This window comes from Neoarius graeffei, chromosome 19 (genome assembly GCF_027579695.1).
Source record: "Neoarius graeffei isolate fNeoGra1 chromosome 19, fNeoGra1.pri, whole genome shotgun sequence".
NCBI lineage: Eukaryota > Metazoa > Chordata > Actinopteri > Siluriformes > Ariidae > Neoarius > Neoarius graeffei.
The window spans coordinates 30,713,819-30,740,059 of record NC_083587.1 but is presented as its reverse complement, the minus strand read 5'-3'; the positions used below and the strand labels follow the sequence as shown (position 1 = coordinate 30,740,059).

The 26,241-nt window shown below is 44.7% G+C and overlaps 1 protein-coding gene across 3 annotated transcripts in view; it reads left to right on the top strand.

Annotated features, from left to right (window-relative positions):
• Positions 1–26,241, top strand: part of rttn (rotatin) — a 185,607-nt gene that overhangs the window by 19,006 nt on the left and 140,360 nt on the right. For 2 of the 3 annotated variants that reach the window (XM_060899988.1, XM_060899986.1), the window contains exons 5-11: positions 7,197–7,287; positions 7,408–7,522; positions 10,877–11,024; positions 11,324–11,489; positions 11,944–12,101; positions 12,266–12,384; positions 12,754–12,924. In XM_060899988.1, the coding sequence (XP_060755971.1) occupies positions 7,197–7,287; positions 7,408–7,522; positions 10,877–11,024; positions 11,324–11,489; positions 11,944–12,101; positions 12,266–12,384; positions 12,754–12,924 (968 nt within the window). The remainder of the gene's footprint in view (positions 1–7,196; positions 7,288–7,407; positions 7,523–10,876; positions 11,025–11,323; positions 11,490–11,943; positions 12,102–12,265; positions 12,385–12,753; positions 12,925–26,241) is intronic. The other variant, XM_060899987.1, reaches the window with a different exon arrangement.

Below are 26,241 nucleotides of genomic sequence, written 5' to 3'. Positions count from 1 at the left end.
TCCAGGGTCCCCAGTTTGATCCTAAGCTCGTTACCACATTAACCATAGAAAACATGGACTCCATGGCTTCATTGCCTCCCATTCTATGGAAATGAAGCCAAAATTCCTTTGTTGTCAAATTTGGAGCCAGATTCTGCGCAGTAGACATGACAGTCGAAGTCAGGTACACCTCCTCATTTCGTATACCTGCCTACTGGGCTCACCCCTAAGGTCCAGCGTATTGCTGAATGTCTTCGTCATGGAAACCAATCTTGCATCTATCCAGAGAGCTTAAATAGTTTCAGCTGGAGATCTTTCATTAATACGGAAGTGTCTGGGAAGGACCTTTATCACATGAACAAGATATTGGTTTATTATACTGGTGTGGAATGCTCCAGTAGTGCAGTGTGAGCTAATAATGATATTTTTTGAGACACATCATGTGTTCACTGACGAACAAATGGCTTTTGTGCAAATTTTGATAGCTGGTTGGCTGGATGTTGTTAATACTGAAATAATATAGCTATCAAGGTGGCTATATGGCTAGGTATGGTGAGGTAATTTAATCACCAACGTGGTTAAACTCGCCTTTTCTTATGAAACTTATTTCAAACGTTTTTAATATAAATGGTTAACAGTTTGTATTAGTGCATGTGTCCAGAAAAGTTCGAACAAGCCGACACAGCCACCGGGTAATGATGGTAAATTCAGTTAAATTAAGTAGATTCAGATGTCGTTTCCGGTTGCGAGTATGCTGTGCGCATTTTGGCTGCCGCTTCTTACCGGAGCTTTTTATTGTTCATTTTTACTCCTTTTGTTTTTCTTTTTGTGTTTGTATAGTTTTGATTCTATCAATCAATCAATCAATCAATCAATCAATGTTTTGTCCACCGGTTGTGGTGTAGCTCCGGACCCAGTTTTGGGCGTCGGTTTCCTTCAGGCCTTGTTCCGCCGTGGGTGATGCCTGTGCTTCTCGCTATGGACTGCAGTGAGCTCGTTGCTCTTTTAACATCAGGGTTGTCCAGCACTCTGTACAGCGGTGCTTCTGTGCTTGGTGCGGTGCTCTGAGCGATGTTGCCCGGTGGCTGTGTTGGTGGTTTGGGATATACCAGCGCTCTGTGTGGCGGTGCTTCTGTGCTTTCTTTGTGGATCCATGGCGTGGTGCTCCAAGTGATGTTGCCCAGCGGTGGTGTGGGATTTATTTTCATGTGCCTTTTGGTAGGACTGTGGGTAGCTACGCCATTGGAATTACATCCTGATCCTTTTTTGGTGGACTCCCCCCAATTGTTAAGTGACCTTGGGTGTGAGAAAGGTGCTATATAAATTGAACTAATTATTATAAATTATGTGGCGAAGTTAGCTGGCTACAGGCAGTCTCTTCCAGCCAAGGCTGTCAATCACTTCATTCCCAAGTGTATCCATGCCTTATGATATCATAGAATAATGTTTTTTAAAAACTAATTTCTGAAGGAAAATAATAAAACACAGTTTAGACTAGAGGAGTGACAGTGAGGGTGAGGTTATTTTGAGGATGGGTGAGGCTAAGATTATACTGCAGCCAGCCAGCAGGGGCGCTATACCTGTGGTGGCTTCACTTTTTAGAGATGACATGCTGGCCATGTTTTCTCCAGTCGATGGTAGTGTTGTAGTCAAGACCACCTAAACTGAGATCAAGTCAAGACCAAGACTTTGAGGGGTTGAGATCAAGTCAAGACCAAGGCAGAGTGAGACCGAGTCAAGACCAAACCAGGGAAGGGGTGACAGCCGTTAACAGGAGTAAAAATTTCAAATTGGCAATGAGTCATGTTATTGGTTGCATTTGAAGCAGGGAATTTTACATCCAATCACAATAACGATGTTAACAAATAAATCAGACAATGCACAGTGAATTTAGTGAAATCCCTGTAGTTGTGGTCTTGAAATAAAATCCCAAGTCGTCTGTGTCTGACACCGAGACAAGACCGAGAAAAAATGTGGTCAAGCCCGAGACCTTCAAAAAGTAGTCTTGAAACCAGTTTCAAGTACTACAACACTAGCTGATGGGTTATTATCTGTTTGCACGGTCTCACCGTGTCTGTGTGGGTTTCCTCAGGGTTCTCCAGTTTCCTCTAATTGTATTACTGCCTCACACCCTGTGTTCCCAGGATAGAATCCTGATCCATGGTGACTCTCTGACCAGGGGAAAAAAAAGCACTTACTGTAGATGAATGAATGGCCTAGAAACGAATCATTACTTTTGATCAGCGCAATTTATGATTATGCTTGTGTTACATTTTTCATGGGATGAGCTGTCACTCTTTAAGGGTGCAGTGCTGTATTTTTGCAGGTCCTTGCACTCCTGTACTCGCTGTTATTCCTGGAATCTGTTGAAGCCCCACTGTCACATCAGCACGGAGATATCCTTGGTTTTATCCTTCCACGTTCGTCTTTCAGTTGTTGATGTTTCTCCAGCTTCTCCCTTTCGATGTCACGGTTACTTGGGATTGGCAGATCAGTCGCCACTACTGTTTTCTGCACCTTATCTATTATTTACTCCTGTGTGCAGTTCAGAAGCGTTTGTACTGTGGCATTTGCCGTGGTACATCTTCGGTTTCAGGCCGAGACAGGAGGCTTCTTTTGATGATGTTTACACTCTGGGTGACTTTCACTGTAAATGTGAATGAACCCATAGATTTTTTTGCCAAAGTTCTCTCACATAATTAGCTTCGTTCTTTAAGCTTGCTGTTGTAGTAGCATTGCATTAACTCCATGTCTTTTTTTTTTTAAAGATATCTTTTTGGGCTTTTTTTCACCTTTATTGGATAGGACAGTGTAGAGACAGGAAATGAGCGGGAGAGAGAGACGGGGAGGGATCAGGAAATGACCTCGGGTCGGAATTGAACCCGGGTCCCCGGATTTATGGTATTATCCAACTGAGCCACGACGCCCCACTCCATGTCTTTTTATGGTTCAATCCAGTAGCCAACTTAACATTTGTAAGAGTTCTGCTATGAGCACTAGGACTTAAAACATGTAGTATATGAAAGAAACAATTAACTACTACTTCTTTAGTTTCTTTTTTGGATATTTTTTGGGAAGCAGTCTCCAGCGTTGGCGCTGGTAAAGCAGTAACGAAGTTTTCAGGACAGAGGGGTTTATGGTTTTCTTATTAGTGGCATTTTTTTTTTTTGCTTGCTTGCTTGTTTTATTAACTTTAAAAGGGGGAAAAGAGTGGATGGTGTTTATAGGTGTTGAAGCGATTCATGGCTTAAATGTGTTTTTCATGGCTTTTTCACAAACAGGGCTCAACATTAGTGGTAGTCCGACTGGATGGGACAACTAAATGTTCAGTCTGGACAAGTCAAATCCGCATCCGCTTGTCCAATGGGGCAAGTAGAAGTTTCAGGAGTCTCTCGTATATTGATAGCGGCTTCCTCAGAGAGAGTGCGGGCACGTGCCAATTGCTTTGTCTTGCTAAGTAGACCAGTCAGTTTTCTGTGTGGACGGGCTTTATGTCTTTTCTCCCAGAGAGAGAGAGAGAGAAAACCCAAGCGCATCCTGATTGGTCTGTCTTGTTAAGTAGACCAATCAGTGTTCTCTGTGGGTGGGCTTTTACATCTTCTTTCTTGAACTGAGAGAGAGCACATCCTGATTGGTTTGTCTTGTTAAAGCAGATACGCAGAACCTTTATTTTTAAATAAATTCCTGAGTGGATAGTGTCTCCATCCTTGACTCTTGTATGCTGCATAAATGGGAATAAAAAAATATATTTTTGAGAGTTAAAATCGACTGCAAAGTTGGCGTTCGAGCTGCCCCGCTGAGCCAGCCAGCCCTGAGTGCGTGACGTCACAGCGAGAACCGGTTTTAAGGCCGAGGCCTTTTACAGCTATAGACCAAAGCCATATAAATAAAAATTTATGGTGAAAGTAAGAAATACCGTTACTGACTCGCTCAACTAAGACTGATTTGACTTCACTGATTGTGGGTTGACTCTCATTAAAACAGGATAGGTGTTATAACTTATGCAACATACATGTACATGCATGCATTTTCACTGATAAAACGTAAAAGGCGAATTAAATAATCAGATGAACTGAGACAATCACATTCTGAAGCAAATTAAATAATCTTATACCGGTAACTTAAACACACAATACAAGTTACATGGATTAATCTAAATGCAGGTAAACAACGAGTGTCGTTTTTGTTGTTTTGTATCCAAATGAGAGTCAGAGCTTACCCGTCTGTGTTCTCGCTTCTTGAAGGCCGATCTTGCGGCTGATTGTTTCAAAACAATCTGACTTTCAGTTGTTCGTTCAGTTCTCCGTTCATTCACTTCTTCCACGTAAGGGCGAGATGGCAGCAATATCCAGCAGAGAAATCAGATGGCTGCTCTACTCATTCTCCATTTTCTCCATACTGAGTACTCCACCATTACTGCTCAGCTCAGGCAATTACTAAAACCTGGGACGGAACAGGATGTCACCGGTTTTAGCAACAACTGTGGGGAGGTCACTGTCCGAGCGATATGTCTCGTTCCGTCCCGGGTTTTACCAACAACCCTCGGCTCACTCCGGGAGGACTGGTGCAACTGAACTCTCTATCCTTAAAAAATAAAATAAGTACTTTCCTTTCCTTGTTTTCTTTTTCTTTAATTGTTGGTACCGCACCCTCTTTCAATACGGGCTTATAGCCAACGCTCCTCAACATCAGAGGTCTCGTACGAGTCTTCAGTAAAATGTGCAGAGCAGAGGAGAGACCACTTCATAGGCGCCCAATGTGCCCATGAACTTCTCGCAAAACGCGTACAAATCTTTGCAGTTTGAACATTCTTGGGCCATGAATGCAACGTAAATCCACCTTCTGTCATGTTGCTGCACCCGCCAGCAACACCTCTATGTGGCATGGCGATAAATTAGCTCAAAATGGAGGATCGGAGTTGCAATCAGCTCTGTGTTTTAGTATAGCGGAAATGGCGATGAGACCGACAGACTTCCTGCTGTGATGTTATGGACGTCAAGGTCATTCACTCAGACCGCTACCTATATCACTTTAATCGTAAAAATTACTATATTATATTTATTGTTAATGCTTAAAACTATTCCTGTGCCATTCTTGAGGTCTCAAGGTTTATATTTTATAAACGAAAGTGAGGCCATGGCACTGCGTATCTCCTTCAAGTAGACCAATCAATGTTCTCTTTGGGTGGGCTTTATGCCTTCTCTCCCAGACCGAGTGTACATCAGTTCAGTGTATCTAGGACTGTCATGGCAGAGTGCCCCAAAAAACCAAAATACAAAACCCACTTCACCTCAGACTACACAAAAGCGTCCCCTTGCCTAAGAAGGGTAAAATAATGATGGTGTTGCACCCTGTACTGTTTGTAGCAGTGACTTTAGCATTGCCCATGGCAGGATAAATGATGGTAAAAGACATGTTGAGGTGAGTTTGACCGTGTCATTTGTTCATGTGCAGATTATTTATATGAGCTGGCGAGCTGCCCAGGCTACATGATGAGGCCAAGCTCCTTGAAGACTTGTTAAAGTAGCGATTGAATATTAAAAAAAATGAGTTAAATAATAGTAAAAAGCAGTTTACATAAATAGTATAAGTAGTCCATATATTTTGTCACATTTTATATGTATAGGCTGATCTAATTTGGTTTACAGACGAGAGAAAATTACTCAACAAAGTATTCCATATAACCGCTTTACACAATATAGTAATGATACTTTATGCTTTTATATCTTTTAGGGATTGTTGAAAATCACCATTTTTATAGTAATTATTCAAGAGTTACATCAATAAAGTTCCAACAAAACTAGTTCAGTCCCCTCAGTGATCCGGCCATGTTATTGTTTATGAAATTTCGGGGAAGCCGAGTCCAGCAGGTGTGTGTAAAAATAGCCACATTGTAATATCTAATTATAGATTCATAGACTCTAAATTCACCAAAATCAGAGAAATAGCGATCAAATACTTCAATAAAATAAATATCTGTGGTGAATCTTAATTTCATTCAAAATCATTTTTATTGTATTTTTCTTTTGTATGGTCCACATTAACACGTTATCGTGAAATATTTCAGGGGAATTTTATGCCAGTGCCGAACTCACTCACGGTTTGTTTTCATTCACAATGTGATTCTGTCCCCCTTATCATGTCCGACTTTTCTTCTTCCGGTTTCGTTCCTTTAAATAAATTTATACTTCAGGTTTTACTGGATTAATCATGATTTAACTTTTATTTCCTCCAGAAGCTTTGAATTTAGGTGAGTCTAACTCTTAAAACTGCAGTCAACTCCTGGGTTTTAACAACACACGTGCCATAATGAGGCTTTGGAGAATTTTTGTTTGTTGTTAAAGTTTAAGTTTATTGAAAAGTTATGAATCATTAAAGTGTGTTGATTGATTTATCATAACTATACCTGCTTTTTGATAAACTTTGTTAATCACTGTCAGTGAGTACAGGTTGATTGGTGACAGATGTATTTGCAGGAAGAGTGTCTTTGTTATAAAAGAAACAAACGGGCATACAGTCCAAAACAGCAGGCTGAATCAATAAACAGGCAAAAAGGGTCGAGCGAGGCACAAACAGACTAAACTGGGCAGAACAAGATCGGAAACAAAAACATGGAAACGAGAACCATTAACCAGGAAGACAACACAATAACAACAGCTCGGTAATGGTGATGAACAACGCAGTATTGTGCAGCGTCCTTTTATGCGTGCGCTGATTGCGCTTAATCCAGGGCAAGTGCTTGTCGTTAGAGGCGCGCGCTGTTCAGAGCACACGGGACTGAAAGTCCATTGCACACAGGTATGACCACCACTTTCACTGAACTAGTAAATACATCATAATAAAAAAGGTTATGATCAGGACAAGTGAAAAATCTTGCAGGACAAGTGGGTTAAAATGTTAATGTTGAGCCCTGCACAACTCTTAATAGATAAAATATGATGTTTTAATTAATAAAGAAATTGGATGAACGATGAAAAAACCACTTCAGGATGTGTTGGAAAATAATCATTGTTGGGATGGTAACAAACTCCACTTCATGTTGAGCCACCTCCCATAACCTCGTTAATTATTTTCGTATAAGAGCATTCCCCATCTTATGTTCCTGACTCAAAGTGTGTCTACTGGAAGTAAAAATTCTGAAACAATATTCAAAGTGTTTATAATATCTGCTTTTTTTTTTTTTTAAGTGCTCTGTCTGTCTGTCTTGTGCTTTGCAGTGAACACCTCTGTGAGGTGCTTGACGTTTTCAGTTTTTCCTTGGTTGTCTTTGACTGCAACTGACAGACACATATTATCATCAAATGAAAGGTGTGTGTGCTCTCGGCTCATTATTACCGTCTCACTGTCTAGAATAAACCATCTCCCACTTATTAAAACATTCCAGGATCATGTTTGAACTGTCTGACCGCTTCCTTGTTTAATGTACAGCTCTTTGAGAAGCAATAAGCCAGACTTGGTGCGGACCACCTGCGAACTTCTGCGAGACGTCATCATGCAGGACTTTCCAGCAGAAATCTTCCTGCAGCGACCGAGTATAGTGCAAGTAGGTTGTTGTCATTACATAATATTTTAAATAAAATGCAAATATTTACTGGCGGCACGGTGGTGTAGTGGTTAGCGCTGTTGCCTCACAGCAAGAAGGTCCGGGTTCGAGCCCCGTGGCCGGCGAGGGCCTTTCTGTGCGGAGTTTGCATGTTCTCCCCGTGTACGCGTGGGTTTCCTCCGGGTGCTCCGGTTTCCCCCCACAGTCCAAAGACATGCAGGTTAGGTTAACTGGTGACTCTAAATTGACCGTAGGTGTGAATGTGAGTGTGAATGGTTGTCTGTGTCTATGCGTCAGCCCTGTGATGACCTGGCGACTTGTCCAGGGTGTACCCCGCCTTTCGCCCGTAGTCAGCTGGGATAGGCTCCAGGTTGCCTGCGACCCTGCAGAACAGGATAAAGCGGCTAGAGATAATGAGATGAGATGAAATATTTACTGGAACTTAGGGGTACAGAGGCCACACCTTCCTTACAGGGCTTAACGTGCAAAATGACCAAGCCTCCTCTATTGGAGACTGATTGGTACGAAGGGCATGCTTTCTCTCCTGGTACTGGAAGCTACAGAGATTATGCCTCCTGAGACGACAGCCACACCTCTTTCATTACCATAGTCAGATACATGGGCCACACCTCTTTCGAACTGACATGCATAGAGATCATACCCAGGGGTGATAGCGTTCCGGCGCCGCGCCGGATTTCCGGCGCGCCGTGGCTGGGGAAAAAAAAAAAAATCTAGTTCGCCCATTGTCCTGTGTCATTCTGAGATGCGCAGATAGACAGTAAAGGGAATTCCGAATTCCCTTTACTGTCTATCTGCGCATCTCAGAATGACACAGGACAATGGGCGAACTAGATTTTTTTTTTTTTCCCCCAGCCACGGCACGCCGGAAATCCGGCGCGGCGCGCCGCAACGCTATCACCCCTGTCATACCTCCTTTGCTTGACAGATGTCCACAGAAGCCATGCCTTCGTCACTGAACTGACTGGTACAGAGGGCACACCGCCTGGCATGCATCCAGCCACACCACCTTCACTAGGACTGATAGATGTAGAGACCACGCCTTCTTCTTTACTTGAACTGAATTCCACTTGTCCCACACTTCCTTTACTTGGGTGAACTGCCAAGCAGACCACACATCCTCCTCTGGGACTACCAAGCAGAGAAGCCAAGCCTCTTTTGCTGAGACTGACCAATACAGAGGCCATGCTTCCCTCACTGGGAATAACTAATCCATGCCATCTTTACTTGGGCTGATTTCCATGCAACTTCCATCGGTTCTGACTTTTTCCACATAGGCCACACCTCTTTCACTGAGACTGACACGTACAGAGCCCTTGCTTACCTCACTGGGACTAACTGGTACATTGGCCATGCCCCCTTCACTGGGGGTGACACGTACAGTGGAAGCACCTGCTTCACTGAGGCTGATGTTTCTAAGCTATGTTTTCTTCATTCAGGCTGACTTGTACAGTACCCATGGCCCCTAACTGCTACTGACATTCACAGTGAGCAGTCCTTCGCTTTTGCTAACATGCCAGACCTCCTTCACTGGAACGACATTTTACAGAGACCAACCCTCCTTTAGTAGGACTGGCAGGCGCTGGAGCCACGCCTCCGCAGTGAGTGAGTGACTGGCGGGCGCGGGAGCCTCGCCTCCACAGTGATGGACTGACTGGCGGGTGCGGAAGGCACGCCTCTGCAGTGAGTGACTGACTGGCGGGCGCGGGAGCCACATCTCTGCAGTGAGTGACTGACTGGTGGGCGCGAAAGCCTCGCCTCCGTAGTGAGTGACTGACTGACTGGCGGGCGCAGGAGCAACATCTCCGCAGTGAGTGACTGACTGGCGGGCGCGGGAGCCACATCTCCGCAGTGAGTGACTGACTGGCGGGCGCGGGAGCCACATCTCCGCAGTGAGTGACTGACTGGCGGGCGCGGGAGCCACATCTCCGCAGTGAGGGACTGACTGGCGGGCGCGGGAGCCACATCTCCGCAGTGAGGGACTGACTGACTGGCGGGCGCGGGAGCCACATCTCCGCAGTGAGGGACTGACTGACTGGCGGGCGCGGGAGCCACATCTCCGCAGTGAGGGACTGACTGACTGGCGGGCGCGGGAGCCACATCTCCGCAGTGAGGGACTGACTGGTGGGTGCGAAAGCCTCACCTCCGCAGTGAGTGACTGACTGGTGGGCGCGGGAGCCACATCTCCGCAGTGAGTGACTGACTGGTGGGCGCGGGAGCCACATCTCCACAGTGAGTGACTGACTGGAGGGCGCGGGAGCCACATCTCCGCAGTGAGTGACTGACTGGAGGGCGCGGGAGCCACATCTCCACAGTGAGTGACTGACTGGCGGGCGCGGGAGCCACATCTCCGCAGTGACTGACTGACTGGAGGGTGTGGGAGCCACATCTCCGCAGTGACTGACTGACTGGCGGGCGCGGGAGCCACATCTCCGCAGTGACTGACTGACTGGAGGGCGCGGGAGCCACATCTCCGCAGTGAGTGACTGACTGACTGGCGGGCGCGGGAGCCACATCTCCGCAGTGACTGACTGACTGGAGGGCGTGGGAGCCACATCTCCGCAGTGAGGGACTGACTGGTGGGCGCGGGAGCCACATCTCCGCAGTGAGGGACTGACTGACTGGCGGGCGCGGGAGCCACATCTCCGCAGTGACTGACTAACTGGAGGGCGCGGGAGCCACATCTCCGCAGTGAGGGACTGACTGGCGGGCGCGGGAGCCACATCTCCGCAGTGAGGGACTGACTGGCGGGCGCGGGAGCCACATCTCCGCAGTGAGGGACTGACTGGCGGGCGCGGGAGCCACATCTCCGCAGTGAGGGACTGACTGGCGGGCGCGGGAGCCACATCTCCGCAGTGAGGGACTGACTGGCGGGCGCGGGAGCCACATCTCCGCAGTGAGGGACTGACTGGCGGGCGCGGGAGCCACATCTCCGCAGTGAGGGACTGACTGGCGGGCGCGGGAGCCACATCTCCGCAGTGAGTGACTGACTGGAGGGCGCGGGAGCCACATCTCCGCAGTGAGGGACTGACTGGCGGGCGCGGGAGCCACATCTCCGCAGTGAGGGACTGACTGGCGGGCGTGGGAGCCACGCCTTTGTAGTGATGGACTGACTGGCGGGTGCGGGAGCCTCCCCTAGATAGCAGCTGTACCTGTTGGCTCAGAATCCAATATGATGGCTTTTCGCTTGCCATTTTTAAATAGGACTACTGTAAATGCCATCGAACACTGCAGCAGGGGTATCTAGTTATTCCCTGAGAGGAGCTGCTCGAATATTGGCTGGCTTTGTTTATTACTACTGGACATTTTTTATTTTTTGCTTTCTTCTCTCTCCAGAATCTGGTGCAGCTTCTCAGTGTGAGCTCAGAGAATGATTCCAGCTCGTTGGCTCTCCACGCTTTGGCCTGCCTTCAGCAGCTCTGTGCAAACCTGAGAAGTCGGCTGCGTTTCCACAGAGATCCCAGCTTCTGCTCAGCTAAGCATGGTATATCACACCTGACTTAGCGCACATATCTCTGCAACTCTGCAACTGTTTTCTCCCATGTTAGTGCATTTTTTCTTGCCTGACTGCTATTAAGTTTTTGTCACGAATACTTGTACTAGGGAGCGATTCCAGTAGATATAGTAGGTTTACTTACACTGGTTTTTACTCGTATGCTCTGTCAAGTATTCAAACTTAAATAATTCCTAGCAGGGGACACATTTCTGCTTGTTCAAGTGAAGGATAATTACAAAATAACTGCTTTCTGAATTCGACAGAATTTATCTCTCTGTTCCTTATAGAGCCACCCTCTCAGAACTCCTCGACATCGCATCCTCAGGAGGTCAGAGGGACCCAGAGGTCAGGGGGTTCAACCCCGGAAGATTTGTCCCCTCGCCCGTCTGTTCTAGGACGCCCTGGTATGCGAGTCCGAGGGGACGGACAGGACGGTGATGCCGCCTCTACCAGGTTCCTAATGAATCATTTTACTATTGTGTTCTTTTATGCAGTCTAACGGGAGCATTTCTCTAGTTTGATGCTACAACGCAGTTGAAGTTTGTCATGGAGTTTTTTTTTTATGGAAAAGGAGTGGAATTAGGCAGCGCTGTTCCAGCTGGGCTAAAATAAAAAACTCTAAAATGAATACAAATCCAGTATATGATTATTATGGGTCTAGAAATTACAAACGTCAGCATTATTATTAATCCAGAATGTTCTATTTTGGTTTAAGAAAAATTTAATAGTGACAAGGATGAGTGTTACAGTTTCTCCAAGATTAAATCCGAGTGAAATAATAATTTAAAGCAAAGCTGTAAAGATTTTTTTTTTCGTTTCCAAAAAAATAATACCGAATCCAGTTGCAATTTTTAACACCATCTCTGTAGTAGCTGATTACAGATTCTCTTTGACTCCATGTGTGCAGCAGCAGCAGCAGCAGCAGTAGCTCTCGGAGAGAATTTCCCCCTGGGCCCAACCTGGAACCGGAGGGCGAGGAGCCACTGGAGCTCCAGGTACAGCAGTGGAACATGGCCAGATTTTGCATGGAGACCCTACAGCACACACTTCCTCTCCTCAGGACAGGTGAGAGTCTTCACTCACTTTTCTCTGAGAGCTTCCAGATGTTTCTCATTCGTTTTTAAGCACCTCAGGAAAGGTGAGTGCGCTCATACTTCAGCTCCGGATATTTTCGTTCCCTGTTTTGAGTACTCATCCTGCTCTCTTGTGTCTGCTTGTGGACGTTTCAGAGAAGATGAAGGTTTTCCAGAAGGTGATGGAGCTGCTGTCGGATATCCTCGCGTTGATGAGGGTTATCGTGTCCCCACACGAGCTGTGGGAAGAGTGCAGCATCACTGCGAACGAACTGGCAAGTGTTTGAGATTTGTTCATTTTACAGCAGCAAGTTACAGATAATGTTAAATGATGATGTCTAGCTTAAATTATACTTCTTAATAATGAATATTAAAGCTTTGTCTATTAATTTGGACAACTTTTTTGTATTATATTGCACCTCTTGATTCATACTACACCCAAAATAGTGCTGAATAGATTTTTCCGCAAGGCTCGAACCTCTCCTTCATTTATTTTTAATGTGATCTTCCACAACAGTTCTCACAACCACGAAAACTCACTTTGAAATGTGTTGCTGCCCCCTGCTGGTTTTCTGTCACCATTAACTTGAACTGAATAAATACACTTAGCATCTGAGTTTTTTTTTTTTTTTCACCCCCCATAGAGAGAGATGATGCGGGTGTGTCTGGAAAAGCTGGGAGACATCATGTGTCATCACTGTCATGTGGCATCGTCAGAGCAACCTGACTCAACTCTGATTCACCACCGCATGTCCTACATGGGGACTTCTGTCTTCACCATTCGCCTTCTGCAAACCCTCCTACCTGTGGAGAAGGTGAGACGGCGTATAATTAACAACATCTGTGAAATAATTAATGTGTTTGTATCCTGATGCACGTACATGCAGGTTTTTACATACAGAAAAGGGTGCACAAACTTTGCAGTGCTGTCCTTGTAAGGCTAATGAGTAAGATAAATTTTTTTTTTGCGGTCTGGTTTCCATCAAATCCTGCGCTCTGACTGGCTGGCGAGTGGGTCCTACGGTACGGACCCTGGTTACAGACCTCTGGCGACTCGCTCGTTCACAACAACAAACATAGTAGCATTTTTTTGTCAACATTTATCTTTTTTTTTTAATAAGATTTATTTATAAGATTATCAAAAATCTTATACATTTTTGCCAGCATTTCTCAGGAGAATAGCATTAATTTTACAGCATGGATAGCGATAACGACAGTGTTCACAGCTAAAGCGAGTTTTACTACCCTGAGGAAGAAGAAATAAAAGAAAACATTTGAGGAGAAAGCTAAAAACCTCTAACTGTTGCTAACACCGAGCAAAAACGTGGCTGAATCCTGAATGACTCCTATTTGTATAAATAGGGGACTACATAGGCGGCAAAATGTAGTTTTTTTCCTGCCATGGAAGTGCACTTGTATACCGAGGAGGAAGCAATTTGCATTACAGCCGTGAATGAGGATTCAAAATCCTCATTCTCGGCTTGGCTCGGGTTTCCCTTTCGGGCGCTCTCGTTTTCTGAACGAAAAAATATATTATTTACCAGCTTAAGGTCAGTCCGTATGGTGAAATACCGTGACCTCGGCCTTGAATACTGACCTCGGCCCAGAGGGCCTCGCTCAGTACTTTCAAGACCTCGGTCACGATATTTCACGATACGGACCTCCCAGCTGGTAAATAATATGTATATCTATTTTTTTTAACTGGGATTGACGGGTATTGAGGCCATGTCTCCGTCACTTTTTTCCACATGACAGATATTTTTGGTTTCCGTGTCATCTTGATTTCTGTATTTGAAAACGCCCTGAGGCAAAATGGGCATGGTTAATATCCCAAAGTTGTTTATTTCCAAATAAACTTGAGGAAGTGCTGCTATTTCTCTTATACTACAGTAATTTACTACTAATTACATTTTTAAATATATTAATGAATGACAAGTCATCCTTTTTTCCATTTGTAGTTCTATTTAATGTTAGTTAGTTCATAATATCACTTACATTACAGTCACTAGAAACAATAATCACCTTACCAGACTCCTTTTTTTTTTTTCTCTCTCTTTTGAAGTTCTCTCTCTCTCATTATCTCTAGCCGCTTTATCCTTCTACAGGGTCGCAGGCAAGCTGGAGCCTATCCCAGCTGACTATGGGCGAAAGGCGGGGTACACCCTGGACAAGTCGCCAGGTCACCACAGGGCTGACACATAGACACAGACAACCATTCACACTCACATTCACACCTACGGTCAATTTAGAGTCACCAGTTAACCTAACCTGCATGTCTTTGGACTGTGGGGGAAACCGGAGCACCCGGAGGAAACCCACGCGGACACGGGGAGAACATGCAAACTCCGCACAGAAAGGCCCTTGCCGGCCCCGGGGCTCGAACCCAGGACCTTCTTGCTGTGAGGCGACAGCGCTAACCACTACACCACCGTGCCGCCCTCTTTTGAAGTTAATAAGACAAAAAAAAATTCAGCTCATCATGCTACCCATATCCTACTGACTGTGACAAAGCGCTGACACTGGAGACTCCTTCCAAATGTTAAATAAACTTCCCAAGATCAATTATTTTCCTCTGTTAAACAGCAATGTACTGGAATAAATACATTAATATTAACATAGGATTTGAATTAGAGTTGTTGTAGAAAATGAATCAACACCTTTTCAACCAATCAGCTTTCAAGTAATACAGAGACCTAAATAAATTCACTCTTTCCTATGACTCTGTGAAAGAGATGGTTATGATAATTTTCACCCACAATGCAATTGCGAATAATAAGCCTTTCGTAATAAAAACGTCAAAAAAAACCACCAGAGTGGCACGATGGAGCAGATGGGAACCGTGGCACCTTGCTGTGCCGCAGCTCAGGGAATCTCCAGAAACTGGAAGTGTGTGCACAGTGTCTGAAGCCAGGACTTTTAAACATCGTTTTCCATCACTACCAAAGGAATACAGACAGGCCCAGTCACATGGCAGTTTATTTAGAAATGTTATGGTATGGCTGTGAAGGTTCTCAGTCATCCAGGTCATCGTAAACCATAGGTGCAAAAGAAGGCATCTGGACTTGCTTGAAATTCTTGAAGATGTTTCACCTCTCGTCCGAAAGGCGTCTTCTGTCTGACTAGTGGGGAGTTCCAGGTATTTATCCTCTGGTGGACCAAAAGCAACCCTAAGGAGCGTTGTTGAGGTCACATGGGTCATTGAACCTCTCGTACCCCTTTTCCACCAAATCAGTTCCAGGGCTGGTTCGGGGCCAGTACTGGTGCTGGTTCACAACTCGTTCAACTTGCGAGCCAGCTGAGAACCAGTTTGCTTTTCCATAGCTTGGGGTGCTAAGGGGAGCCGTGTCATTACGTCACTGTATACGTCAGTTACGTCGCTGCGTTTGCATAAACCTTGGCGCAAACATCAAAGCAACAACAACACAGAGAAGAAGCAGCAGCAACAACAACAATAATGGATGACTTCGCGTTTGTAAAGCTGCTGCTTCTGGCTTTACGGTGCTTCATTGGGATCAGAAAATGGCAGATCCAATATGTTTGTGTTGATCGACAGGTTTTGAGTGGACGGCGATTACATTCTAGGAGACAGGTAATAACCTAATAATGATTTGACTCTTACTTACACTGAATGTGAGATGGTTATGTTAGCCTTTGTTATGAGCTAACGTTAGCCGGTGTTATGTCGGCTTTGGCGGTCTTGCTATTGTTGTTGGTCTTACCCCCCCCCCCCCCCCCCCCCCCCCCCCCCCGACGTAAGCGGTTCTTTCCTCTGGCCCAGCAGAGAGCTGGTGCTAGCCTGGAACCGTTTTTTCTGGCCCCAGAGCCAGTTCTTTGTCAGTGGAAACAGAAAACCCGGTTCCAAACTAACCACTGGCCCCGAACCAGCCCTGGAACTGATTTGGTGGAAAAGGGGCATCAGTCTATCCTGTAGGTTGTTAGGGTCAATGGAAGCCAAGTGTGAATGGTGTGAGCAGCCCAGACGGTAGTTAGGGTGATCTGTGGGTCGTCGGCTCTCTCTGCCATCATGCGAGTTATTGAAGTCAGCCGAGTCTTGGTGTGGATGTGTATTCAGTTTTCTGGGAAGTGTGCCAAGGACTGCATTGTAGGTGGCTGATAAGTGGCGTCTCAGACCACCTCCTCTGTTCAGTGATGGTTGTTCCAGGTTGACTAATGCCGCTTTTCCACTACCAACGCGGCTGAGTTGGGCTGAGCTGTGCCGTGCTGAGTTGGGCTGAGTCGAGCTGAGTGGGGCTGTTGGAGTTGCATTTCGACTACAACCGCGCTGAACCGTGCTGGCTGGAAGTGGGTGGACACATTGGGTGGAGTTAGCGAAAGTGGGTGGACGTCACGTGATGTCGTTAGGCGGCGCAAACAGTGACATCAGTGATCTTTTAAGCGGTAGTCTCACGACCCGGATAGTAAACAATAAACATGGAGGACATGGAGTCGTTAGTGTTGCTGGTCTTGGTGCTGTGGCTTGTTGTCACCGACAACGCCAACAGATACTGGCAAGAGCGTATAGATGAGGCGAGGCGCATAAGGCTTCAGAAATTCTCGTAATTCGTAATTTCTTCTTCTTCCGGGTTTACGGTGTTTACAGATCCCAGCGTGCTCGTGGGGTGTGTGGGCATGTGAGGACACTCCACCAATCAGTGCACAGGGGAGTGTCTCCTCATGCCCCTAGCCCCACTCGGCTTGGTTTGGCTCGCTTCAGCCCTACTCCAAAACCCTGTGAGTTTTGGGTGCTGAGTAGGGCTGAAGCGAGCTGAGTCGTGCTGCTCTGAGGTAGTCGAAACGCGAGCCGTGTCGGGCTGAAGTGAGCTGAAAAAGGGTAGTGGAAAAGGGCCATAAGATTGCTTCTTTTACTCTTCTTTCAAACCACCGGTGTTCTCTGGCTAAAATGCGTACATTGCAGTCCTGAAACAAGTGTCCTTTGTTATTGAGATGAAGATAGACTGCAAAGTCCTGGCCTGAGGAACTGGCCCTCCTGTATTGAACCGTGCACTTGTGAAGCAGTTGTTTCGTTTCCCCAATGTACAGGTCTGTACATTTCTCACTGCACTGGATTGCGTACACTGCCTTGTCCTGTTTGTGTCTGGGCATTCTGTCCTTAGGGTGGACCATTTTCTGCTTCAGAGCATCTGACTGAGAGGGTCAACGACCCATCTGACCTCACTGACTCTCCTTAGGGTTGCTTTTGGTCCACTAGAGGATAAATACCTGGAACTCCCCACAAGTCAGACAGAATCGAAGAAAGATTTCGGATGAGAGGTGAAACATCTTCAAAAATATTATGATATTAATACAGTGTTCCTTTGTGGTGTTTTACAATATTGAAGCGGTTTTAAAGTAATACTGACATCTAAATAAATTCACTTTTCTCTGTGAAAATAAAGCAATCTGGCGCACTCTATTGTACACACATTCCATTTCTCCAGAGTTTGCAAATATAGAATTGCCTCAAACTTCCTTACGTTGAATTGCAAATGTAACCTACCCAGCTGTGTACAGTCAACAAACAAACAAGTGAGCCATGCATGCCAAAGAAAGTTCAGGTGGAATAATAAACATAATAACCTGATAACACTTTATAATAGTTGTATTACACAAATCTGTAAGGCACATCTGCACAGTTGTGCACTGGTTTTCAGTATTTTAACTGTCTACACTAAGCGACATATCTCTGTGCCACACTGTGCTTTTGGGAGGTCGGTATTCGGTAGGCAATTGCCGAGTTGGAACAAAAACAATTATTTTATCTTGGACTGAGTTATAACCGGACGGCACGGTGGTGTAGTGGTTAGCGCTGTCGCCTCACAGCAAGAAGGTCCAGGTTCGAGCCCCGTGGCCGGTGAGGGCCTTTCTGTGTGGAGTTTGCATGTTCTCCCCGTGTCCGCGTGGGTTTCCTCCGGGTGCTCCGGTTTCCCCCACAGTCCAAAGACATGCAGGTTAGGTTAACTGGTGACTCTAAATTGACCGTAGGTGTGAATGTGAGTGTGAATGGTTGTCTGTGTCTATGTGTCAGCCCTGTGATGACCTGGCGACTTGTCCAGGGTGTACCCCGCCTTTCGCCCGTAGTCAGCTGGGATAGGCTCCAGCTTGCCTGCGACCCTGTAGAACAGGATAAAGCGGCTACAGATAATGAGATGAGTTATTACAACCCTGATTCCAAAAAAGTTGGGACAAAGTACAAATTGTAAATAAAAACGGAATGCAATGATGTGGAAGTTTCAAAATTCCATATTTTATTCAGAATAGAACATAGATGACATCAAATGTTTAAACTGAGAAAATGTATCATTTAAAGAGAAAAATTAGGTGATTTTAAATTTCATGACAACAACACATATCAAAGTTGGGACAAGGCCATGTTTACCACTGTGAGACATCCCCTTTTCTCTTTACAACAGTCTGTAAACGTCTGGGGACTGAGGAGACAAGTTGCTCAAGTTTAGGGATAGGAATGTTAACCCATTCTTGTCTAATGTAGGATTCTAGTTGCTCAACTGTCTTGGGTCTTTTTTTTTGTCATATCTTCCATTTTATGATGCGCCAAATGTTTTCTATTGGTGAAAGATCTGGACTGCAGGCTGGCCAGCTCAGTACCCGGACCCTTCTTCTACGTAGCCATGATGCTGTAATTGATGCAGTATGTGGTTTGGCATTGTCATGTTGGAAAATGCAAGGTCTTCCCTGAAAGAGACGTCGTCTGGATGGGAGCATATGTTGCTCTAGAACCTGGATATACCTTTCAGCATTGATGGTGTCTTTCCAGATGTGTAAGCTGCCCATGCCACACGCACTAATGCAACCCCATACCATCAGAGATGCAGGCTTCTGAACTGAGCGTTGATAACAACTTGGGTCGTCCTTCTCCTCCTTAGTCCGAATGACACGGCGTCCCTGATTTCCATAAAGAACTTCAAATTTTGATTCGTCTGACCACAGAACAGTTTTCCACTTTGCCACAGTCCATTTTAAATGAGCCTTGGCCCAGAGAAGACGTCTGCGCTTCTGGATCATGTTTAGATACGGCTTCTTCTTTGAACTATAGAGTTTTAGCTGGCAACGGCGGATGGCACGGTGAATTGTGTTCACAGATAATGTTCTCTGGAAATATTCCTGAGCCCATTTTGTGATTTCCAATACAGAAGCATGCCTGTATGTGATGCAGTGCCGTCTAAGGGCCCGAAGATCACGGGCACCCAGTATGGTTTTCCGGCCTTGACCCTTACGCACAGAAATTCTTCCAGATTCTCTGAATCTTTTGATGATGATATTAGGGGTGGGTATTGGCAAAGAAGTCACGATTCAATTCGAATCATGATTCACATGCTACGATGCGATACTATCACGATGCATCACGATTCTTGAATTATTGCGATGCATTGCGATATATTCAACATACTTCAGTGAAAATGTAAAAAAAAAAAAAAAAGAGCATAATTACCAGTGGCTGTGTACGATCTGGATAGTGTCTCCAATTGATGCATAACTCAGAGCAACTCAGTTCATAACTGAATTTATTGAAACGACTTTGGAGGTAGTTGCCATTAAAATGAATATTACTGTTTCCATACTTAACAAGTGGACACACTAATGACAAAAATTGCATAGGATTTATAAAACTAAAAATAATAAAAGAAAACTAATAGCAGCAGTTTTCAATTTCTTTGCAGCACCTGCAGTATGGGAGGACAAGGCAATAATAAATATCAAAATATATATACTATATTACTCAGTGCATTAAATTATCATCATCATTATATTATTTGTTACATTACTTTACATTATATTTAAATGCCTTATGCATTTATAGTTTGTGGAGCATCCTCAAATTAGGAAACAATACACTCACTTAGCATATTTCTTTTAGCATGTTTGTAGTACCGCAGCAGTTATGTCAGACTCGGTGAGTGTGCAGATGTCCTTCTCAGATTTACGTATTTCTGCAGACAGGAGTGCAGCGTGGATGGCAGCTGTTGCTCTAAAAAGCGCTCAAGCATGTCGTGCGTGCTGTTCCAGCGAAATTTGTAAACAGAGTCGCAGTCGCATATGATGTCTATGCAGAATGTCTAGGTCGCAGTAGCCCGCCGCTGGAAATGCCACTGGCATGAAGGCAGCGGGCGTCAAAAACTCCACGGCGACATCTACAGGACTGGAAGTTGTATTCTACTTGTTTTTAGCTGATGTTCGCCAACCATTCATACAATTTTATTTATTCATTTTTTAAAATTAATAATCGATATTTGGCGTCAAGAATCGATGCAGTATATCGTGAAAGTTAGTATCGCGATGCATTGTCATGACGATTATTTTGCACACCCCTAGATGATATGCACTGTAGATGATGATATATTCAAACTCTTTGCAATTTTACACTGTCGAACTCCTTTCTGATATTGCTCCACTATTTGTCGGCGCAGAATTAGGGGGATTGGTGATCCTCTTCCCATCTTTACTTCTGAGAGCCGCTGCCACTCCAAGATGCTCTTTTTATACCCAGTCATGTTAATGACCTATTGCTAATTGACCTAATGAGTTGCAATTTGGTCCTCCAGCTGTTCCTTTTTTGTACCTTTAACTTTTCCAGCCTCTTATTGCCCCTGTCCCAACTTTTTTGAGATGTGTTGCTGTCATGAAATTTCAAATGAGCCAGTATTTGGCATGAAATTTCAAAATGTCTCACTTTCGACATTTAATATGTTGTCTATGTTCTATTGTGAATACAATATCAGTTTTTGAGATTTGTAAATTATTGCATTCCGTTTTTATTTACAATTTGTACTTTTATCCCAGCTTTTTTGGAATCGGGGTTGTAACTTATTGACAAGAATCACTATTATTCTAACAGTTGCGTCAGTAAAAGATTCTAACTACAGCTGGTAATTATTAGTGCAAACAAAAAAAACAGGTGGTCTGTTACAATCGCCATGTCTGTCTTCCCAGGGTGGCCGTGGGTCCTTAAAAAGTCTTAAATTTAATTTTCCTAAAATAAGGCCATTAAAAAGTCTTAAATTTCAAACCCCGTGGTCTTAAATTTTCAATCTTAAATTCATGGAGATTTTACTCAGTCCATTTTCTTAAATGTGGTACACTTTGGATGGGGAAAAAGTTTAATCGTTTTTGATGCTCACAATTATACCGCACAGGCTCCGAATCTACCGGTTGCTAGACACTCGTGTGCTGACAACCACTCAGTGCCTGATCTGTTGATGGAGGGTAGTCTGAGCCACAATGGGTAAATGTAATTTAATGATAACTGGCTGCAAGATGCAAAATACTCGTGGTGGCTGAAAGCTGTACCCAAAGATGCCAACGAGGCATACTGTGTAGCATGCTGTAAGACTTTTAAGTTGGGCACAATGGGGATAAGAGCGGTGGACTCTCATATGAAGAGCGCCAAGCACGTTGCTTTTGCTAAAGGCCGCGAGCATCAGCCTCAGATATCCGACTTCAGCGCTGCCACCACTAACGGTTGTGGAGAAGAGGATAGATCTGCGAGATGGAAGAGAATATTGTGTGTGTGTGTGTGTGTGTGTGAGAGAGAGAGAGAGAGAGAATATATTCTATTGCGTGCATGTGAGAGAATAGTATTGTTTGTGTGTGGGTATTGTTCCAAGTGTTTTAAGAAGTGCAAGTGAGCAGACCTTTCAAGTGAGTGAGCCGAGGTTTCAGGTGTATGTGCATTCACATTGTGTAACTGTTGTTTTCTGCATTGTTGTTTGACCAAAGATGGAATTGAACAATTCTGCTTACAGTGTGACTCCCCAAGCAGAGAAAATAATAATTAAAAAACCCTGTTGCATTGGATTCTGTGTGTGACTTCATTCACATTTTCACACTGTTACATTGGATTCAAACGTTGTGGCTGCATTCTGATCGTCACATAGTTATAAGTTTATCCGATCCTTATATTGTGTTCTGAGTGTGTGAATGCCTGTCAAGGAAAAGAAATGAAGTACTTCTACTAGAATAGTGTTTTCTGGTGAATGTTTACAAGAACAGTAAGTTACATTAAATTATATAGGGTTTTTTTTTTTTTTTCAAAAGAATACGTTTTTGCGTGACTTTAGATTTGGTCTTAATTTTTTTTTTGGACATGGTATGAAAAAGTCTTAAAAAGTCTTAAATTTAACTTGGACAAACCTGTAGACACCCTGATTCCACCATGTCCGCTTGTCAACTTGCAGAGATCTGAGTGGCTGTCACTCAACCGCAATGAGGTGTCAGTGTGACGGTCCTGGTACGGCTGAAACCGGTAGGGCTCTATTCCGAGCCCTATGTTCTCCCTCTCCAACCTTCTCTTCCCCAACTAACTCCTCTTCCTCCCCATCATACAAGACCACCCACATGCTTTCAGCCAAGTTCTGTCAGTGTGCCTTCCAGGCAGGGGTTCGCCAATTTACATCATTTCCAGTTTGGGCCATTCTCGGCAGAAGGGAAGGGAATTCCAGGCATTGCTTTGTGGCGAGAGGCTTAAATGTTTTATTTTGTTGAGTTTTCATCTCCACACCTTGCGATTACATCGAAAACTGAAAGTTTGCGTTAAATCTATAAAATGACACCGAGAAGACATGTTCGTGTTGGTATTCATGAAGATTTCCGTAGTGCTGTGGTATAAAAACTTTGATGTAGTAGACAGCTCAAACCATAACCAAGTACAAACAGTTGAGTCTCATCTCATTATCTGTAGCCGCTTTATCCTTCTACAGGGTTGCAGGCAAGCTGGAGCCTATCCCAGCTGACTACGGGCGAAAGGCAGGGTACACCCTGGACAAGTCGCCAGGTCATCACAGGGCTGACACATAGACACAGACAACCATTCACACTCACATTCACACCTACGGTCAATTTAGAGTCACCAGTTAACCTAACCTGCATGTCTTTGGACTGTGGGGGAAACCGGAGCACCCGGAGGAAACCCACGCGGACACGGGGAGAACATGCAAACTCCACACAGAAAGGCCCTCGCCGGCCCCGGGGCTCGAACCCAGGACCTTCTTGCTGTGAGGCGACAGCGCTAACCACTACACCACCGTGCCGCCAACAGTTGAGTCATACTGGGAAAAGAAAATGTGCTTTATTTTACATTACATTACAGGCATTTAGCAGGCGCTCTTATCCAGAGTGATGTACAAAAAGTGCTGAGCTTCTAGACAAGAAAGTTCTAGTGCCAACTGAACAAGTGACTGAATAACACTTCCCCTGTGTCTGAAATCGCTCCCTACTCACTATACAGGGCACTATATAGTGAGGACGCCATTTTGTAGTGCCGTCCGAAACCTTAGTGAGGATTATTTACACTCTATATAGTGCGCTCAAAGTATCCCACAATGCATTATGAAAAGTAGTGTACAACAGATGGTCAGTAGCCAAGCAATATATCCCATCATGGATTGTGGTTGCATTGAAAGAACTCAAATTAAAAGTCAGCGGCAATGAAGAAAATATTCAGCCTCAGTTTAAAAGAACTGAAAGATGCAGGTACTTTGTATTGATTGATTAATGTGGGAAACGCACTCAATATATGTATTTATCACAAAAATACATGCATGTATTTATTATTTTGAAAACCCACCAGCCGCCTGATCTGGCACGTTTCAATTGTACGACAGTAATGATGTCAATACCAGGGCGACGGACTAGTGTCCGAAAGCGTTTTTTCATTTTACCGTACGAATGAGCTCACTATAGATAGTTTTCACATGACGTCACAGAGTCGGGGATTCCCTAGTGGCGGCCAGCTTGGGGGTCAAGCTTACCGTACGGGTCACTGAGCACATATTGTAACGCGCGAGTACAAAGTCTTCAAAAGAACCCAAGCAGGCTATTTAAAGCTAGCAAAACCTTTAGTAATTGCAGGAATGATGATGAAACACAAATTCTGCTGTAGCTCTTTAAACCTGGCTGTTCTGACAGCGAGAATGGAATTTGAATAGTTGGAGAGAATTTATAAGAAAGATGAAGACGTGGTGGCTTTTAATTATTTGGATGTGTTGCCAACTTTGATTTTCAACTTGCTTGGTTAATTTGGAAAATATGACAAATTGACGGTCACTGTGGTGGTAGGTTTTGTGTGTGTGTGTGTGTGTGTGTGTGTGTGTGTGTGTGTGTGTGAGAGAGAGAGAGAGAGAGAGAGGGAGAGGTTTTTCTGATGATAAAACAACACATCATACTCAATCCAAAGAGTTGCAGAAATCATTTTCACATATTTCACACTTTCCTGGCATTTGGTTACATCACGGTTGCTGTTAATAGCCTCATAGTTTCTTTCCAGTAAAATCACTTTGCAATACTTAGCAGTTGTGTTTTCACATCGAGTGTGATATTGTGACTCGGCAAATATTGTTTTCAGTGCCGCAGGTCAGTGCTGGCTAAGAATAAAATAATTTTATATTAATTTCACTCCTGTGTCTGGACAGAGATTCAGTCATTATGAGGGTTCCCCCCCTCAACTTTAATCCCTGTAATGATTACTTCAGTACTTCAGTTAAATACTTAAATATACAGCACTGCGCAAAAGTCTTAGGCACCCCCTTTTTTTTTCCCCCCATACAATCTTTGTTAGATTAGATTCAACTTTGTCATTGCACATGTCACAGGTACAAGACAACGAAATGCAGGTTGCATCCACCCAGAAGTGCATAGCAGTAAATGACGTAAGTGTAACATACAAATATAAATGTCCAGGAGGGCGGCACGGTGGTGTAGTGGTTAGCGCTGTCGCCTCACAGCAAGAAGGTCCGGGTTCGAGCCCCGTGGCCGGCGAGGGCCTTTCTGTGCGGCGTTTGCATGTTCTCCCCGTGTCCGCGTGGGTTTCCTCCGGGTGCTCCGGTTTCCCCCACAGTCCAAAGACATGCAGGTTAGGTTAACTGGTGACTCTAAATTGACCGTAGGTGTGAATGTGAGTGTGAATGGTTGTCTGTGTCTATGTGTCAGCCCTGTGATGACCTGGCGACTTGTCCAGGGTGTACCCCGCCTTTCGCCCGTAGTCAGCTGGGATAGGCTCCAGCTTGCCTGCAACCCTGTAGAACAGGATAAAGAGAACGAGATGAGATGAAATGTCCAGGAATTACAGGGTATGGAATGGTATAATATGGTATAGATATTTACAGTATGTACAAAACACGGTATGAATAAACAGTAGTGCAAATGGTGATAGTGCAGTGAAGTCAGTTCAAGTCAATTCAGTTTGTTCAGGGGGGTGGTTGGTGTGTGTATGGAGGGGGGGGGGCCGAGTTCAACAGTGAGACAGCTGAAGGAAAAAAAACTGTTCCTGAACCTGGTGGTTTTGGTCCGAAGGCCCCTGTAGCGCCTTCCAGAGGGCAGGAGAGTGAACAGTTTGTGTGCTGGGTGGCAGGAGTCTTTGTTGATGAGGGTTTTATATTTCTATTTTATGACTTCTACAGGGCGGCACGGTGGTGTAGTGGTTAGCGCTGTCGCCTCACAGCAAGAAGGTCCTGGGTTCGAGCCCCGTGGCCGGTGAGGGCCTTTCTGTGTGGAGTTTGCATGTTCTCCCCGTGTCCGCGTGGGTTTCCTCCGGGTGCTCCGGTTTCCCCCACAGTCCAAAGACATGCAGGTTAGGTTAACTGGTGACTCTAAATTGAGCGTAGGTGTGAATGTGAGTGTGAATGGTTGTCTGTGTCTATGTGTCAGCCCTGTGATGACCTGGCGACTTGTCCAGGGTGTACCCCGCCTTTCGCCCGTAGTCAGCTGGGATAGGCTCCAGCTTGCCTGCGACCCTGTAGAACAGGATAAAGCGGCTAGAGATAATGAGATGAGATTTTTAAAGCAAAGGGTCGTCTCATACCAAATATTGACTTTTGTTTTATTTATTATGGCTTACTGCTGTTTATAATATCCTTTTTAATGTTGAAACGTTTCATTTCATTATTTTTTTTAAGCCATTTTTGGTCGAAGGCATTTCTTTCCATGTGCCTAAGACTTTTGCACACTACTGTACGTGATGGTTCTAGTTGCCAGACCTGCATTTTACTCTGTCAGAGGGTCCAAGTTTCCATTCCTCACAGTTCTTATGTGTTTCACTGTACTTACTGAATAATATACCTGAAGTACACCTCGAATAACTTGAAACGTGCTGTAGTCTCATTTAACTGATTATCAGTACA